This window comes from Toxorhynchites rutilus, chromosome 2 (assembly GCF_029784135.1).
Source record: "Toxorhynchites rutilus septentrionalis strain SRP chromosome 2, ASM2978413v1, whole genome shotgun sequence".
Taxonomy (NCBI): Eukaryota; Metazoa; Arthropoda; class Insecta; order Diptera; family Culicidae; genus Toxorhynchites; species Toxorhynchites rutilus.
Genome location: NC_073745.1, coordinates 319153382 through 319173827, shown reverse-complemented (window position 1 = coordinate 319173827; position 20446 = coordinate 319153382). Strand labels below are relative to the sequence as shown.

Genomic DNA, 20446 nt, shown 5'->3' with positions numbered 1-20446 from the left:
ATTTTTTTTCGCTCCGTCGATGGTAACACTGAATTCCTTACTTCGGGACTATAATATTCGGCTACTCGTTCAGTCTGATCGGATGGTTTTTAGTGTCAAGATGTACAATTTACAAGAACGTGTATTTTTAGTAAAATCGTATTACTCGAGCAACCGAAGCCTTAATGAAACTTTGTCCTCTTATGGTAAAAATTTCAACATTTCTCGTCGTCTACTATTTACTATAGGGGTACGCGAAGGACCGTTGTTATGTTAATAAGCCACAAAATTTGAAGGAACTTAGAGTTGTACATATAGAATTTTGTTCACCGTTTAAAACGCTTTATCGAAAATAAGTTTTTTTTTGTTTTTTTTTTAAATAATAAATCGGCTCACTTTTGTCAAAGTTATTAAAATTTGTTGCGTGAACGTTTCATCTGAAAGACCCTGTATATTCCCTTTGTAGAATCCTCGAAAAGCTTCTAATACAACGGTAATGCTTGTCGAATTGGCAAAGTTTCGAGGATTTACCATTGTCGCAGGTCTGAGCATCGGATCATCAAAATCGATTCTGTTTCTCATTTGCTTGATCAGTTCCACGAAAAAACTGCGATAAATATCCTTAAAAAAGATCCTTTTAGACACTCCTTGTAAAAAATTCCGGCCTTATGAAATTGATCAATCATTGCATTGTAAATGCTGTAAATGCAACACCAAGCGATACTGCGGTGTAAAAGCCGTCATGTACCTTCATGTTGATTCGTTCAAATGTAAGACAGAATCTGTACCAAAAATAACGAAAAAAATTGTACCTTTCCAGATAAATCTGTACGTGTGGCAACTTTGGTTAACACCATACACGATATATCCTCTCAGGATGTAAAATTGAAAATATCTAAAATTGACCAAAACCTGCATTTTTTTTCTAAAGGAGGTTCAATTGAATGATTTTTTCCCCTACATCACAAGGAATGTTCATTTATCAAAGTAATACTGTAAAAAAGTTTACATATTTTCATATTTTATTAGAATGTTGTTATTTGCTAGGTTAAGTTAGGTTATGCATTGATTGCACAAAGTTGGTTTAAACCGAACCATTTGATGCTAAAACATAAACATTACCTCGTCCCTTCCTCTCTGAAATATGACATGCAAAATTTTTTTCAAGCATGGCGTAACAATTCAAGAATCACTTGATCGGCCTAATTTGGATGCCGTGCCAAGGTAAACATGCGAAACGGATATTCTGATGTTATAAGATTCTTCATTGATACACAGCAGAACTGAAAATATTTCCATCAACCGGCAACGGCTGGAATGACGGAATTAAACACAACCCGCACAATCGCCATGCCCAGCGGGAAGAAGAATAAACTCCTGAGCTTCCAAGAATTCGAGTGTTCCTAAAATTAAATCAGATTGGAGCTAACCAGGCATTGGCTCCAACCCCCGACGCCTCCAAATATTGACGCCCGCACCCGCGTACCGCCGTTTGATGTGTTGTTGCTGTCAAACGTGATTTCCCTAGCTCCCCTTTGCACAGATTCTCGATCCGGTGGCTGAGGTTCGGGTGTTGGTTTTCGCCAGTTATAATTGGATGTTATTATAAATACGTCTGTATGTAAACAATTCATCGAGCGCGTGGTGTTCGTTTTTTTTGCTCTTCTGTTTCAAATTAGAAGTTACTGACTTCTTTATTATTCGCGTAAAAACATGGAACCCCCGGTTGAATATTTCGAATTGTGCCCTCGTGACGCGCATTTGTTGTTGCTGGTTGTGGTGGCCACTGCCTGTGAAAGCATTTTTCCTTCGCTCTAAAAATCGCTATAAATAATAAGCCGTTGCGTACCTTGCGCCTCTTGATCATGTTTTATTTTTAAATTTAATTCTCGACAGAACAATGACTATTTTGGTACAGTGCGCATATAAAACCTTTTCCATCCTCCCAGATTCGTTGCGAAAGTGCAATTCGATGCATTGAAGCCACACTCGGTTCCTTACCTTAATTTTTTCGACCGGTACTTCAACCGAGGATCGTTCATTTGGTGGACCGGGCAGAGGACTATCCACAATAGTTACACGTGGACTGCCGGTGGGACTGTGCACGTGTAAAGTAATACCGTTTCTGTGATGCGTGGGGCTATTAGCGGTGGGAGTTTGCGGTGGTGGCGGCGAAAGAGGAAATTCAACGATTGGACTTGGTGTTCTAGTAGGAACAAAATCCGATTGACCGGTCGAGCGGAATATGCCTTTTCGGACAGGCCACGGTGCTTGGCTGCACATGATGCCGGCACTATTGTGTAATCCGTTACGTCTTGCGTCTCTCGAGTGACACTCGACAGTATATTTGCACTACTGCGTTAACTTGAGGTTTGCTCGTGAGTTCACATTTGTTCTGACACTGTGTAAACAACTGATTCTTCCATGTGCATTGTAATTAACACTAATTCACTAGCATTACTTAATATGGAAAATGCATCCGGTTTTTTTTCCTACACAATCGAATGCAACGCGTCATTTGAACCGCGGGTGTTACGATGTTAAAGTACGTCAGGTCAGTGGCTATTGCGATTCACACGCGTCGGAAGATCTGGTTCAATCGAAACTGGGCAGATCGGCTGGCGACCGCACGCGGTTACAGCTTTCTACTCGAAAGCCAGTGTTTTGGTTCGTGCGTGTATTTGTGCTCGGAACACTTTTTGGCCTCGTGCCCAGGCGAGGCGTGTTTCTCGTGAGAAATTACCCTTCGTAGCGTCACGATCGCGCACGAATGAGAGCCGCCAGTGGACAACACTGCACCAGCGGCTTTGGTACCCACACCAAGTCGGGGCAAAACGTGATGCCGTTGATGTCTTGGTTAGTTTCGTGGACATTTGGCTGCCGGAAGGCGACAGGAAACATTATTTGAATGTTTGGGCACTGGTTCGTTTATATCGAATTGTTGAGGCTGTGTAACGTGGATGATTTTGGACTGATGTATACTAATTTCATCACGAATTATATTCCGCCAGTGAATAAGACAACGAGAAAAATCGAGGCCTAGCTAAACCATAAACAATATAAGTTTATAGTTGTAGCTGTTATCTACTCGCATATATCAAAGTCCACTCGAGCAATTGACGTCACACACGGAGTTTTCTTTTCCGACAATTTGGAATCACAAGAGCACGCAAAGCTTGGGTTCTTCGTCGTTCAGTTTTTCTTTGCTTCCTTCTCATTCGTGAAATTTTTCCTTGTAGATGTACATGAACGATTCTTGAACCTCGACGTTTGCGATAAACATCTTTACGCTGTTTTTTTTACAAACAAAGATCCGAATCAAAACCAAAATAAATCACCTGCTAATATTCGTGAACGGGATAATAGGTAACAGGTGCAGCACTTTTTACTTGCTCTGTTGGTCTACAAGATTGGTACTGAAACGGGCAACGGTGGTTTAGTCAATTAACCGTTTGTTTTGATCCGACTGACACTGAAATGCATGGCAAGGACATGATTACTATTTTGGGAGGAGGTTTATTCCGAGAGTTTGAAATGCCCGGTTAATTATAACCCGACGATGAAGCATCAATCGATGATGAGTATATTGAGTGCTCGTTCAAAGTGGAATCTTGAATATACAGACGTTCAAAAGAGTTGCGTAAAATGTTTCGTACCCTCTCTTGCTACACCCTCATGCATTGTTATCCGTATTTTTTTTCAAAATACAAGGGAACTTCGATATAACGTACCCTCAATATAACGTCACTCGATGTAACGTACATTTTACCTCGATAAAACGTACATACAGTGTCGGACAATAGAATAGGACCACAGCTCAATCCAAAACAGAAAGTGACAAAACTTGATGGACCCGGTAAAGGAGAAACTATGGAGAAATGTGCTGTGGTCGGATGAGACCAAAGTGAACCTCATCGGCTCGGACGGAAAGAGTTGGGTCCATCGCCCACTCGGCTGTGCGTATATGCCCCAGTATACAAATAAAACATTCAAACATGGAGGAGGTAACATCATGGTGTGGGGGTGCTTTTCTTGGTACGGGGTGGGTCCCTTGTACTGGATCGACCGGATTATGGACCAGCATCTCTACGCCCAGATACTTCGGGAAGTAATGCGGCCACACGCCGAGTGGGAGATGCCCCTAAAGTGGCAGTTCCAGCAGGACAACGACCCCAAACATACCGCTAAAACGGTTAAAAAGTGGTTCCAGGATAATAAGGTAGACGTTATGGAGTGGCCAGCACAGTCCCCTGATCTCAATCCCATAGAGAACCTATGGGAAATAGTTAAACGTAAGGTGTACACCGAAAAATAAAAAAAAACAAGCAGCAGCTGTGGGAGAGAATCCAGGCGGTGTGGTACGCTATCCCGCTGAGAACGTGCCAAAAGCTGGTGGAGTCGATGCCGAACCGGGTGCGAGAAGTGATGCGTAATAAGGGTTATACCACCAAGTACTAACCCTGCAAATCGATCACGGTATGAATTTCCTTTTTTTTTAATTTTTTTTACCATGAATTCTAAAGCGGTCCTATTTTATGTCGCGTTATTTTAGTCAGTAAGTATGCTTAAAACGCATTTTTAAATAAAGGACAATTGGTTTAACTACGGATGATTTTAATTTCTTCGAAGAATGGAATTTACAATTTGAAAATGGCTTGATGCACTTAAATGGAATTTTTTTTCTCAAAGTTTTGTCACTTTCTGTTCTGGATTGAGCTGTGGTCCTATTCTATTGTCCGACACTGTATTTTCAATGGACGAATTTCATGCCAACTCGTCTTAGGAGTTCGCAGCACCATCTCAGATTGCCGTGAAACGTTGTGGGCGTAAATACAATGGTCGTTTAAGAAACTTTGTACAATTGAAATCTCAAAAAAATATCAGACTGTTTTTTGAAAAGGCCCAGTTTTTTTCTTAATTTTTTACAAAACTTTCTAATTTAAAAACTATAACACCTACACTATTTTTTAAATTACCATGGAAAAAAATCAAAAAGAAAATGCCAAATCGACCGAAAATTAACAAATTTTGACCCGATCCTCTTCGATTTCGTTGAACCTGGTACACGTGATGGAAACTACCCAAAATCACAATTTTGATTATCATATGGCCAATTTACGTTAAGAATGATTTGTTAAAAGGGCGTATTCGTAATCATTGATCCTTTCTTTTTAAAAAATCATAACTCAAAATCCAGATGTCTGATTGAAGTATGAAGTTTGACAAAGTAGTTTTTTTTAACAAGCAAGCAAGTTTTTATCTATTTATCCTCAATCAACAGTATGAAGAGAAACATCATGAGAAAGATTGACTTCATCTTCTAGTTGGATTTTTTCATCATTACTTACTAAGTCTACCCGAATAGCATCACAATAAAGTAATATGAGCTATGTTTCTGAGTTCTTTATTATGCTTCGATATACCGTACAATTTTGAAAGAGAAATGTACGTTATATCGAAGTTTCCCTGTATATATTTTCATTAAGGCTCATTTGGAGTTTGCCTAACGGGGACGAGAGTTTAATATTTCGAAAATTGTGGCCTTACAACTTTGTTAGTAATTTGTGGCCGATTATTCGCGGTTGACTCGAGGTTATTATTACAATTATTAGGATGCAGCTGACCATTAATCAGCAACGCCCCCTAGTCTGTACCCCATATCTAGCGTGATGCGTTTCTCTTGACTCGATGAATCCAGGGTAGAATGTTCGTTGGCCGACACAATCATCGGCTCAAGTTGAATAAAATCTGTGTTTTTGGTCTGAACAAATCTTTTTATCTAATTTTTTTCTCAGAAAATCTGTGTTTATATCTGTATTAAATTAAAAAGTCTACTTTTGGAGCATAGTTCTAACTAGTATCAGTAAATGGCATAGTTATTGTTGGTTCGACGATTTTGATTGTGTCTACGTAGAGTAAAATACAATGCTACATTGAGGTGTGATCGAAGTTTACGAAGTTGCTACTTGTTTAAATTGCGCCATATAAATCTGGTACACAATAAAATGAAATACCATCTTGCGAATTCGGCATTTTCAATGATTTGAGCTTCAATATGCCTAGAATCGGAATAATCCCTTATGCTCACTTCGAGATGTGCGAAGGAAGACTATAAATTTGCCGTTTACACATTAGAGAAACGGTTTAAACAAATACATAGGGAATTAGAGGTTTTTTTCAACGCTATTTTAACATGTTAATTATTTGGAATTATATAACTATATTAAAATAAATTGGTAGGGATGTCCAAATCGATTGGCACAAAAAAGAATTCATCGTGAAATGTCTATACAAAAAGCACTCCAATTTGGACAATTTTCAGTACTTCTCACATGTCTCAGAAAACGTAATCCTGCGTCATCTTTTTTGGGATTGCACCCAAAAAAAAGTCCAAACAATGTCAACGGGGATCAAACCAAGGCCGGCTGGAATGCTAGGCTTTTTTACACGACCACACTATCCACATAGCTAATGATGCCGTTGCGTGAATGCGTGATAATATTACACCTCATCACAAAATGAAGTTGGAAAGTGTTTTCTAAGAGTAAAAAGGAGAGCATAAAGGAGATCTATACTCATATCGGTCTGAGCCGTGTACATATGTGGCAAAGTAATGTGTGCTTATTTGCACCGAGTCTCGTGTTCGCTCGTTCGTATTAATCTTATTTGGCTGTACCATATACCGTTCTGAATCATATTTCGGACAACATCATATGGCTAACGCCATATGAGCGTTGATAAAAATATATATTTTGGAAAAAAAATCATATTTCGGACACTTTGTTCTAATATCTTGAATGCTTAATGCATTGATGACATAACTATAAAATTCAATAGATTAAAAGAGTAAGCGTGGGGGGGGGGGTACTCCTGCCAAGTCTTCGAGGCTCATTGTATGTTTCGAATACAAACACCCCTCGGCTATACATAAAAAGCGATATTGTTTCCGCTCCAGCTTGAGAATATTAATCCTGATAGCTAACCGGAAGCAAAAACTATCACATTTTAACACTAATAATAGCGTTGTTTTGTACAGCATAATGAGGCTTCCTGGATGAGCACCCCAAGCATGTTCCGGTTATTGTTTGGAGAGAATTGATTTTTCTTACTGATACGTAATATGTATTCCCCAGGTACATTTAGAGTCAAAAACTCCAAGGTATCTGAGAAACATAAAGTGACTGATCGTTTTCGAATCGAATCTGCCTGGTTCGTGCATTCTAGATGAAACGACCATTTCGGTTTTAGAAGATAGCAGCGCGAGACAATCATTTTGCCTCTGCGGAAACCAAACTGAGTATTTGACAGCAAATTTTTCGTTTTGACCCACTTGTCCAAACGCGGTTCTCCAATAATTTACGAATACAGGATAACATTGCAATCGACCTATACGAATTGTGATTGCAGGCCGGCTTGTTGGGTTTTCGTATGGCTATCACTCTCACTTGCCTCCAGTCATGCGGAACAAAATTCAGTTCCCGAAATTTGTTCAACAAGCAATTTCGCAGAGTCGGAAAATTGAACTGGATTTTGTCCGACTCCGGAGCTGAAATGTTACACGAAAGGAGGACAATTGAGAATCCTTCCATCGAAAATTTCTCATAACCGTTTTGAAGCGGTATGTCACGTACGAACTTCTGCGCAGGGACGGAACCGCGGGAAACCTTCCTTGCAAACTTGAAAATCCAACGGTCAGAGTATTCCTCGTTTTCATTTTTATGGTACCAGGTTCCATGTATTCTCCTAGCCGTATTCCAAAGAGTGTTCATAGTAGTTTCCCTTGACAAACCATTCACTAACTGGCGCCAATATCCACGCAGTTTCAGTCCATTCCACTAATCCAGTTTTCCTGAATTGTTTGAAAGCGGATAATTTTTATACAGTTGAAGACTCTTTGTACCATGAAAGTGATGGAGGACGACGTCGGAAAGTGGTAGCAGGTACACGTTTCTTTTTAGTGATTCAAAAAATAACGATTGGAGTGAGCGTTTTCCATCTGGTTCTATAGTTATGAAACACTGGAATTTTAGTTTTTTGAATATTTCGCGCCTGGACATAACAATAAAATTCAAATGACCAGTCTTATAAATGAAGATAGTTATTATATCCTATACTATATACTTAAATTCAATCGACCTCTAACATATCTCTGAAAACTCTGAAAAAAATAATGGTTCTATAGTTGTGAAACGCAGTGTATTCACCCCGCTTGCAAGCGCACCAAATGACAAAAAGCACAATAAACTCGATGTGAAAAAAAAAAACGAATGAACGAACGAATGTTATCCGTGGTTAATCACAATTATGTCCTGTATTTGCTCAGTATATTCATTGCCTGATTTGTTTTTGACAATAAAGGTGCAGATATTTGATAATACCCTCCCACAGACATTGGAGAAATTTCTGCGTCGATAAAACATCCCGAACGAAAAATTTCATGATGGAAAGGTATCCTAGATTATTATTTCCTAGTAGCACACAAAACCTAGCTACTTTTAACAGTCATATATAACAAAATAATGTTCGGACGAATCAAACATACCGCATCCATTCTTGGGAAGGATGAACTTGTACTGCCTCTTTTTCCATCCAACACAAAATTTGAAGACGGTGTTGAATGTGACCTTGAAGAATATCGGAAATTTGTTCCAATCCGGAATGCTGCTTTATTGGTGATGGAAGAATTCACTACTGCACGAATTACATAACGTCCAGAGAACATGATACAACTTATAACTTCACAGAGGCTGTGTCATTCATTTACGGCAAAGCACATGTATTCTACACTTCACTAAAGAATTTTCAGAAATGTGGTAAACATTGTTGGTGTGCTTCCAAAATCAATCAACTTTTTGGTATTGGAATTTTCAGGCAACCGAAAGTCTGCCACGAAGTACTATTCACACCACAGCGCTCTAGCTCCAACTGGAGCACTTCTTTTAAAGGATTTCCCCGATACGTCCGTGCTGTGAACTAAGCGCAAGTGCGCAGGATCAGGACATATCTACCATCATCCTCAGACCATGGTTCACATTCCGCTTGTAGTGAATCGTTTTGTGCAATTTCACTTTCCATGGGAATTTCGCTAAAAGATGCGGCATCAGGTTCCCCAGAACGGAATCTTCTCTCGTCTACCAGAGCGTGAAGCCCCAACAGGTGTAAACAAGAGTGAGTCATCCGACTGGAGTGAAGCGTACAGACGCAGAACAGACAGGCAGAGAAACACGTGAGTCAAATTCCAACATAGCCGCGTCCAAAAGACTGTGAGTCATCGGGAGGATATGTTGGCGCGATGTAAAAAAATGTGCATCGCATTTATCTTGCAAGCGATGCTGAAAACTGTTCAAATCATTCTTTTAAAACCGTTTGAATACCCTGAGTAATCATTGTTGAATTAGCTTACCTTCAGCAGAGCGCCTTTCTCCTCCGTCTTCACACCATCAACTTCCATCTTGTTGCTCATCGCTGCCAGAGCGGCCTCCTCCTGGTACTGAACATCGCCGGCCTGTAGTTTCTTCATTTGTGCCGAGTTCACAGTGGCTTGTTCGCTGCTGAAATTGTCCGTAACCACTTTTGTTTTCGACTCGGAAGTCATCTTTTTCTGCTCGAACTTTACCGTATCGACGGAACCGTTCATCAGATGACTGTTCTGCACCACCCCATTCGGTGGTTTCATCATGACCATCGACTCACTATCGGAGTCTGGGTGGGTCACTTGGTACTCGGGTGCGGGTTCGTCCAAACTATCCATGGAAGATCGCAGTCTGGAAAGATGCATATTCAATATATGGTAATTAGTATTGAATTGATGCGGATCTGTTGAACAGCTAACCTTTTCTGGAGTTCACTCAAATTGGATGAGCTGTTGGCGAGAGCAACCTTCTTCAGTTGACTCGACTGTGACGACGAGGAGGACATTGTGGACGAGGACGATGTGGAAATCTGGGATGCACTGCTGTGGCCCATCATGTTTTTCATCTCGGCCATCGAGTTCTGCATCTCACCAAGACCCTGTTTGATGGCAGCTGCCGATGAGGCTTTTGTGGATGTGGAAGAAGATGAGGTAGATGAGGAGGAGGAGGACGAGGAAGATGTGAGGGAAGACATGTGTTGCAGTCGTTGGGTCGAAGACGTCTTGGCCATTCGAGATGTGGTGGAGCTTGATGCTGACGATAGTTTGGAGCTTTTGCTGCTGCTTAGAAGCTGGAATGAGAGGATTGAAATGAAGGATTTAATTATCAGATTCAAAATTGAGAAAGGAATAAGATGAACGAAACAGATTTGGCATTGTTGCTTTTATCTGGAACTCATGAATACTATTAAGACAAAAATACTAAATAAGCACAAATGAATTCTTTTATAGATCACTTATTCTACGTTCAAATCCAGCTCAAAGCCAAGACACAGTATTATCCTGTATAGTGTGGTCAAATACTTATATTCAACTGTTCTTCGTCCATCTGAACGCTCTTCGGTTGCTTTTCTTCAAAAAAAAAACTTCAAACAGTTTCATCGCTTGGTGTCAAAAAAAAAACATGTTAACCCATAATAGGCCATGCGTTCAAAAATTCGAACAGCAAAATTGATAGTTTTTCATGGCTTTCGAAAACAACCATATAGTAAAATTTCTGCATCAAATGGTAGCTTAAAGGGCGAACACGAAATTATTGCGACACATTCAACAGGGCATAACTTTTTACCATTGGGTAAAAATCAACCAAATTTTGCACACTTTCTCATTGATGTGTATTGTCTACATGCTGTCAAACTCGAAGTCGTGTTTTTCGATTCAATGAAAATGGAGGTGAACCAACGCGAGTCGAGAGAACAAATTCTTTCCAAACACCTGGAATTTCCTGACCTGTCGCACCGGCAGTTGGGAAAAATGTTGAACATTCACCATTCAACCGTCTCCAGAGTGTTGAAGCGGTTCCAGGAGCGGTTGACGTTGGACCACGGCAAAGGAGCTGGAAGAAAACCGGGACCGGAGAATTAAAAGATGGAGGGAAAGGTGAAGCGGATGATTAAAGCAAATCCCAACGTCTCAAGCCGTGATTTGGCTAAAATGATCGGCATGTCGCAGAGCTACGTCCAGAATGCAAAGAAGAGAGCTGGACTACATACAGACAAGGTACAGAACTTCCTAAACAGCGATGAGCGACAACAATCGACGGCTTAAACTCGGGCACGGAAGCTCTACGAGAAGATGCTGACAAAATATGGCTGCTGTGTGATGGACGACGAAACGTATACAAAAGCCGATTTAAAGCAAATTCCGGGGTTGGAGTTTTTCACCGGCAAGAGCAAGTTCGATGTGGACGACAAATTTAAGAAGAAGAAAATGTCGAAGTTGGCCTCCAAATATCTCGTTTGGCAGGCCATCTGCTCTTGCGGACTGAGGTGTGAGCCTTTCGTGACAAAGGGTACAGTCAATGGCGAGATCTACAAATCTGAGTGCCTCGAGAAGCGCCTTTTGCCGTTCTTGCAGCAGCACGACGAAGCTCCACTTTTTTGGCCAGATTTGGCATCATGCCACTATTCTAAAAGTGTCCTGAAGTGGTATGAGGCCAATTCTGTCCATTTTGTTCCAAAGAACATGAACCCGCCAAACTGTCCGGAGCTGCGCCCGGTGGAGCAGTACTGGGCAATAATGAAGCGGGAACTTCGGGAGAGCAAGAAGACAGTCAAAGACGAGAAGGACATGTTAAGAAAATGGAAAAAAACTGAGAAACTGGTACCGGATGACACTGTAAAGACTTTGATGGAGGGCATCAAGCGAAAATGCGTTCAATTTTACACTCAAGGCTCCATCGATTAACTTTTCTTTTGATTTTTGAAGTAAATATATGTATAAAACTACCCTAAAATTTTGGGTTGATTCTAAACATTATAAGAAAATTGGCATGACATTTTCGGTGTCGCAATAATTTCGTGTTCGCCCTTTAGTCTATTAGCTACCACTTACTATCAATTTCATTCAATTTTGTGTAAATTTATTGGATAATAAATTCGGTTGAAAGCAAGTATGTGCGGAATGTACATAACCTAACATGACATTACAAAAAACAGAACCTAATAAAATGACCTATTCCAGTGTGACGTGACAACGGTTTGACTCACTAAAAACAGGTTTTTTCTCGTTTTCATGTATAAATCATACGATTCCCAAATGATAAACGATTTTATAGTGAAATTGAGAAAATTTCCTACAAGAATCTTCAGTTGGAGAATATTTTGCAGTTGAATTCGCTTGTTGCCAACCCAATAGTTTTGTGACGTGACAACACCTGTCTTTTTGCGGGTTCCGACTTTTGAACATTAATGAGGTATTTTCAGTTCCGTTCCAAAACATACAAATAAACTTTGTTCTATGATTTGTCAATGAAGGATGAACGTAGATTCCTGTATACCCAGTTTTTCGAAAAACTCGTAAGAACATGCATTTTGACGGCATGCATTTTGTGACGTGACAACGCGCTCTGTGCGAATAAACAGTCTCCACGAAGCGTTGTCACGTCACACAATCTATAAGTTGTATTTAATAATAATTTCACCGTATTGGAGCATGCTATATACTATTTCTCATGTTTTTATTACTCTGAATACCTCTTACATTCCTCTGAGATCTCCCCTTCCCCTTCCAAAGGTCCATCCTATAGGGGAATGTGGTCCTAACGTGACCGGTGATCCTGAACCTACCCCTCTTTGTATCTCGGTATATATAGAATTTTCAATAGTATCAAATGAAAGGTGTTATAACGCTGACAATTTGATAGCGTGGTGACTTTTTTCTGGCTCTCTTCATTTTAGCGTTTTAGCGCCATTTTGCGTTTTCATTGCTTCAAAAACAGAGAAGAAATATTTCTGACCTGTATGCAAAATGAGTTCAATGTTCTTTCAGATTGTGAAATATTGCGAAACAAGGCAATTGTAAATGCTTATAGTATGTTCATCAAAATAAGCTATATAAATTGAATCTACCAGTTACCTGTAATACACGGTATGTCTTTATTTGGGAAAAGTCGGGGTAGTCCTCAACCGAACTCCAGTTTTTATATCGTGATTGTTTAACACGTTCCATCAATGGCTAGCACAATCCTGATTCATCGAGTGGCGCTCACTACATGGGAACGCATTTGATTTTGCTATCAGAAACTTTGTATGCATCCGCGCACATACCTGTGCAAGAGCGTTTATGTTTTCGTGTTGAAGATGACTTTGATTTTGACGATGACTTTGATCGTTGATGTTTGCGTGTGCACTTTCTTTGTATAACTCCACTTACGTCGCTCTAAGGCTAAGTTCTTCCCACTCATACATTATCTCCCTCTCGCTTAAATCCTGTCTCTCACTATCAAACATTATTATTTTTTTTATTCCTCTTCGCGCACCCATGGATATATGGCAACATTACCATTCACGATCGTATTGTGGGACTTTATGCCATTCCCGGTCTTTTAATCCGTTTTTAACGAACCGGAAATCACCATCATCGATTCCAAAATGGCATCTTAATGCGATATTCGACTTCCGCTGGTAAGCCCATATCGTATGGGGTTTCCATATTTTTTTAGCATTCAATACTACCATCAGCAAACCGGAAGTTGAAATAAGAATTAGATATTATATTATGGAATCTACGTTCATATATTGTTGATAAAACATAGGAGAAAGATAATTTATATGTTTTGAAACGGAACTGTAATTAATTAAATTAATTATCAATGTCCAACAGTCTGAAATAGCAAAAAGTCAGGTGTTGCCACGTCACAAAAGTATCTGACTGACAACAAGTCAATCTAACTATAAAACATTCATCAACTGATGATTCTTGTTGGAAATTTTCTCAATTTTACTATAACATCGTTTAATTTTGTGTGCTTTATTCATGAAAACACAAACAAAAGTTTTTGTAGTAAGTCAAAATGTTGCTACATCACACTGGAATGGATTGTATACTTTACGTGACGTGACAACAACTTCTGGAGACAGTTGATACTCCTCTATTTGTGGACCGATCTCAATCAAATTTTGTGGGTTGTTGATTGTTTGTTCAGAGAAACCTAAGTATAAAAATGTTTGAACCTATGTTCATCTGATAAACTAAAAAAATGCTCTATTTTTGTTTTTGCTTCAAAATACCTGTTTTTCAAATGCTTGTTTCTTATAAATTACAAAATGAAACGTAGTGCTACTCACGGCTCTTCAAACAAGCATTGAATCACCCACTCAATGGTACATAGACACTGAAGTTTGGTTAAGCATGTGCGGAGATATCTCAAGAAACATAAAAATAGTGAAAACCTAAAATACTTTAAATATAATTATGTAGTTTTTTAAATTCGTCTCTCTCAAAGGTTGGTGCATAAAAATTAAATTCGTTACAAAAAAATTATGATATAACTAGTGCTTATTCAAATAACGTTTTCAATTTTCTCCTAAAACTAGATTTGAAATCTGGTTCTCTGGTGCATAACCTCATGGAATGGGTCAAATGCAATAATACAGTATTACTTTAGAACACACATTGTGATGTAGGAAAAAAATTATTGGAACTTCTACGGGAACAAAAACGCAGGTTACGGCCAATGTTCTGCTTGGCGATTTTTCGATTTGTAACGGAAAAACGAAGCTACTTCAAAGTTTTTTGTTTTTAAACGGGCGTGTCGTTTTTAGACATTTGAAAAATTAGGCATCTCTGGGCGCCGTTTATTTGTAGAGTGCAGCTTACAATGCAATGGTACGAAAATATTGAAAATTGCAAAAAAATTATAGGGGGATTGCATCTACGACACGACCGCTTAGGACGTAGGACTACGCATTCATTTTATTTAATTTGCTTTATTAATATTTTTTTTTATTTATAAATGCAAAGAAATTTCATAAATCACTCTTTATTAAAAAGTTTCGGTAACAATAAGAAAAACCACCATCGTAGCGCTTTGGACATCAAAACGAAAGGTTTTTCGTTTTCGCGTTTAGCGTTTTCGAGAGAGTTTATAGAAAATACATTCCCGCCATTACCGAATGCAATCTTTTTTCCAAGCTTACAAACGATCCTAAATGCAATTTTCGTTTTCCAGCAACAGTTTGTGCGAGTTTTTCAGCATCAAGTGTTTACGCGCTTGCTGGCGTCAGTTTTTATTCTTCAGCCGATATCAAAATAGGAAATGAAAAAAAAAGGATTTTTCACTTCGCTGACTTCCAACCGCTGTAGCGGCCGCTTGTGGTTTTGCTGTCGGCGGTAACGGTGGTGGCCACTTCCCCTGGCCTTTCTGCTGCTTTTCCCGAAACTTAACTAATACGTGGTGGTGCCTTGCCACTGCCTGAGGTCTTTTTTTCTCCGCTGTCCCCTGCCGTTGGGTGGCGTTTTTCAGGAGGGACTCCGCTTGTTCTTTGGTAAGTAGGAGAATTTTTTTCTTCACCTTGGTAACGTCTAGATTAGGACGCACAGTGGGCGTAGATAGTGACAGTTTTAAAATTTTTCCGAAATTTCTCACTAGTGACTTACATTTAACAAACTTATATTGTTGTGATTTATGTCAAGTGAATTTCCAGCAAGTGACTTTTCCTCAAGTGAAATATTGTTCCCCGCCGTTTTGTCCCCTGCCGTTATTGTCACCCGCTGTCTATCGTTCATAGAGCTTTAACCCTTTACGGGTAGTGGCAACTATATTGCCACTAACGATTTTATTTTTCCTCTTTTTTTTTTTTTTTTTTTTTCCCAAAATATATTTTTTATTAAGGCACATGTGGCGTTAGCCTGACGGGGCCGGGAGTCCAATATTTTGACATATTTTGTCTTACAACTATGTTAGTAATATGTGACCGATTACTCGCGGTTGGCTCGAGGTTAGTATTACAAGTGTTCTCATAATTGGTATGTTGCAATCTTCGATGCTCTATACGTGTGCCCGACACGGGCTACTTCCTATTGGGATGCAGCTGACCATTAATCAGCAACGCTCCCTAGTCTGTACCCCATATCTAGCGTGGTGCGTCTTTCTCGACTCGAGGAATCCAGGATAGAATGATCACTAGCCGGCGCAGTTCGTGTAGAGTTGTCATGAGCGGTACAACCTTTGGCTCTTGTTGAATGTTCAGTGGACTGCACAACCTTTGGCCCGTGCATCTGTAAAGAGTGTGTGTATGTATTGCCGCGACTAAGTAAAAGTTTATCGATCGCTAGGAGGGATATGAAACGGGGACACAACGAAGGAAACATCATTAAACGTTGACATCGGCGTTTCTGAGGAACAGGTATAGATGAAGCAGAAGATCAGGATCCCGGCTACCTAAGATATCCCGGACGGGGATATCCGATTGTCTGCCTTGTGCTCTCAGTGCTCTAGAGAGCTGAGAGCGAGCAGCATGGAACCGGATACACGACCAGACAATATGCTCGATGTCGTGGTAGCCATCGCCACAATCACAAAGATTGTTTGCTGCGAGCCCAATTCGATAGAGATGCGCGTTTAGGTTGTAGTGATTGGACATAAGCCGAGATATCATGCGAATGAAAACACGACCTACATTCAATCCCTTGAACCATGCACTCGTCGAGACCTTAGGGATAATCGTGTGTAACCAACGACCGAACTCATCACCACTCCACATGCGCTGCCAACTTACGAGCGTATACTGACGAGGAATGTGGACAAATTCATTATAAGCAATTTGCCTTTCAAAAAGTGTGTCTTCTAAAGCGCCCACCTTAGCTAGCGAGTCCGCTTTCTCATTCCCCGGAATCGAGCAATGAGAGGGAACCCATGCTAAGGTAATCTTGAATAATTTTTCGACCAAAACACTCAAAAGTTGTCTTATTCTTGTTAGGAAATAAGATGAGCGTTTATCAACTTTCATTGAGCGGATTGCCTCTATTGAGCTGAGACTGTCTGAAAAAATAAAATAATGGTCGATGGGCAGTGTTTCAATGATCCCTAGAGCATAGTATATCGCACCCATTTCTGCGACATACACGGAACAAGGATCTTTGAGTTTGAAAGAGGCACTGGAATTTTCATTGAAGATGCCGAAGCCAGTGGACCCGTTTATGTATGAACCGTCAGTAAAGAACATTTTATCAGATCCAACTTTCCCATATTTTTCCGAAAATATCGACGGAATAACATTGGAGCGTAGGTGATCTGGTATTCCATGGATTTTTTGTCGCATGGACAGATCAAAAATAACAGAGGAATTGCAAAATAAAGACATAAAACTTGACTGAGGAGTCAGCTGGAGTAGATTTTCGAAGTTATCAATCACCAATGGATTCATGATCTTGCAACGGATGAGAAATCTGTAGGATAATTCTGTGAACCGAAGAGTAAGCGGGGGTACTCCTGCCAAAACTTCGAGACTCATCGTATGTGTCGAATGCAAACACCCCATGGCTATACGCAAGCAACGATATTGTATTCTCTCCAGCTTGAGAATATGAATCCTGGCAGCTGATCGGAAGCAAAAACTGCCATATTCTAACACTGACAATATCGTTGTTTTGTACAACTGAATGAGGTCTCCTGGATGGGCACCCCACCATGTTCCGGTAATTGTTTGGAGAAAATTGATTCTTTGCTGGCATTTCTGTTTTAAATACGCAATGTGTCTCCCCCAGGTACACTTAGAATCAAAATATACACCCAGGTATTTGAAAAACATAGAGTGTTGGATCGTTTTGCCGGATAGGTGAAGCTGGAATTGGGAGGGTTCGTGCTTCCTAGAAAAAACGACCATTTCAGTTTTCTCCGTAGAGAATTCGATACCCAGCTTGAGGGCCCACGTGAACAGGTTGTTCAGGGTATCTTGCAAGGAATTTTGCAGAACGGCGGGATTAGTACCCGTGATGGAAATAACTCCATCGTCTGCAAGTTGTCTCAACGAGCAATCTCTAGTTAGACAATCATCTATATCATTGACGTAAAAACTGTACAAGAGGGGGCTTAGGCAGGAGCCTTGTGGGAGGCCCATAAAACTGTAACGAGAAGATTTCAAGCTGCCATGATTGAAAAACATGTGCTTTTCTGAGAGTAAATTGTACAGGAAATTATTCAGAATTGGTGAAAGTCCACGATTATGAAGTTTCTCTGAGAGAATTTCCATGGAAACTGAATCAAATGCCCCTTTGATATCGAGAAAAACGGAAGCCATTTGTTCTTTGCGAGCAAATGCGATTTGGATTTCAGAAGATAGCAGCGCGAGACAATCATTCGTCCCTTTACCTCGGCGGAAGCCAAACTGCGTATTTGACAGCAAATTGTTCGTTTCGACCCACTTGTCTAAACGAAGTAGAATAATTTTCTCTAACAATTTGCGAATACAGGATAACATTACAATCGGCCTATACGAGTTGTGATCGCAAGCCGGCTTGTTGGGTTTTCGTATGGCTATCACTCTCACTTGTCTCCAGTCATGCGGGACAATATTCAGCTCCAGAAACTTGTTGAACAAGTTCAGCAAACGCTGTTTTGCCAAGTCGGGAAGATTTTTCAACAAGTTGAATTTAATCTTGTCCGACCCCGGAGCTGAATTGTTACATGAGAGGAGGGCAATTGAGAATTCTACCATCGAAAAATTCTCATAATCGCATTGGAGCGGAATATCGCGTACGACGCTTTGTGCAGGAACAGAATCGGGACAAACCTTCCTTGCAAATTTGAAAATCCAACGGTCAGAGTATTCCTCGCTTTCATTGGTATGGTTCCAGCCACGCATCCTCCTAGCCGTATTCCAAAGAGTACTCATAGCGGTCTCCCTTGACAAACCATTGACGAATTTCCGCCAATATCCACGCTTTTTTGCTTTAATCAGACCTTTAAGTTTGGCTTCTAGAGCTTGGTACTTTCGAAACCATTCCACTAATCCAGTTTTCCTGAATTTTTTGAAAGCGGATGATTTTTCAAGGTATACCTTTGAACATTCCTTGTCCCACCAAAGTGATGGAGGACGACGTCGGAAAGTGGTAGCCGGTACACGTTTCTTTTGAACTTGAAGTGCGCTATCGTAAATCAAACTTGATATAAAATTATACTCTTCAAGGGGAGGAAGTTCATGCATCGAAATGATTGCTTCAGATATTAATTCTGCAAATTTTCTCCAGTCAATATTCTTCGTGAGGTCATACGCAATATCGACTGACTCACTAGATTTTGATTCATTGGCGATCGATAAAATTATTGGTAGGTGATCACTACCGTGGGGATCTTGGATTACAATCCATGTGCAATCCAGGGATAATGAAGAAGAGCAGAGAGATATGTCTAGCATGCTTGCCCGTGCAGGAGGGTTGGCTATCCTAGTTGCTTCCCCAGTATTTAAAACTGTCATGTTGAAGTTGTCGCACAGATCATAAATCAACGTGGCACGGTTGTCATCGTAGAGTGACCCCCATGCTGTTCCATGGGAGTTGAAGTCACCTAAGATTAACTGATGGCGGCCTACCGTAGTCCTGGGAGGAATATATATCGAAGCAATGCAGAGTTCTTTGCCATTGATTTGTATCTGGCAAGCGACAACTTCAATGCCTGTAATCGATGGGATAGTGACTCTATAGAAGAAGTGCCGTTTTTTGATCCCCAATAGTACGCCACCAAACGAGTCGTTACGATCTAGGCGAATAATGTTGAAATCGTGAAAATTCAGCTCGTCGGCTGAACAAAGCCATGTTTCACAGAGAGAAAATACATCACAGTTAGAACTGTGAACTAAAAATTTAAATTGGTCTAGTTTAGGGATGATGCTTCTGCAATTCCACTGTATGACAGTGGTCAAATCCTTGACCTCTTGTGCTGAATTAGGCATCGAGGGAAATGAACGCTGCTAAAAAGCCACATTTTTCTTTCAAAAATGTTCTCACAACCGGAAGCAAACATAATACTATGCTTTTAAGAGGATCATTTATATTTAAAGCATTTAAAATGTTATCCACAAGGTCTGAAAGCGCAAGCAGGCCAGGTAGTGGCTGTTGCTTCGACCGCGAAAATGGAACAGACGTGTTCGTTGTTGTTCCGGGAAGTGCTGAGGACCCCTGGTTGGTAGCATGACCACGTAAACCGGGAGGTACTTGCTTCGGCCTATTCTCAGCACGTTCAGTTCGAGGCTTCATTCCAACTTGGGAAGTTTCGGTATTCTTTCTGGGGAGTGATGGAAAAGAAGTAATTTTTCTTTTCCTGATGGCACCCTGCGATGTACCGGAACATCCGGCATTGGGAGCGTCAGCAACAGGCTCGTCGTTCTGCAGAATGGAGTAGGGATTGTCCTGTGTCGTTGGCACGGAACTCTTAAGCATTTCTGCAAAAGTCCGCTTGGAACGTTCCTTTAAGGAACGCTTGAGTTTTTCCCCTCGTTGTTTGTACACCGGGCATTGAATAATATCATGAGGAGTCCCGCCGCAATGAAGACACTTGTGCTCTTTCGCGCAAGGATTCTCATCATGGCTCTCTCCACAATCTGCGCAACGTTTTTT

General features: G+C 40.5%; 2 protein-coding genes across 8 annotated transcripts in view; one reads left to right on the top strand and one right to left on the bottom strand.

The window, feature by feature from the left end:
• The window catches only part of LOC129771426 (NAD(+) hydrolase sarm1), a 157953-nt gene that overhangs the window by 23429 nt on the left and 114078 nt on the right, over positions 1-20446 (bottom strand). For all 7 annotated transcript variants that reach the window (XM_055775050.1, XM_055775051.1, XM_055775049.1 and 4 more), the window contains 2 exons: positions 9812-10182; positions 9383-9743 (listed from right to left, as the gene is read on the bottom strand). In XM_055775050.1, coding sequence (XP_055631025.1) covers positions 9383-9743; positions 9812-10182 — 732 coding nt within the window. The remainder of the gene's footprint in view (positions 1-9382; positions 9744-9811; positions 10183-20446) is intronic.
• Positions 1-20446, top strand: part of LOC129771428 (tRNA-splicing endonuclease subunit Sen54) — a 137040-nt gene that overhangs the window by 36036 nt on the left and 80558 nt on the right. The window lies entirely within an intron of this gene.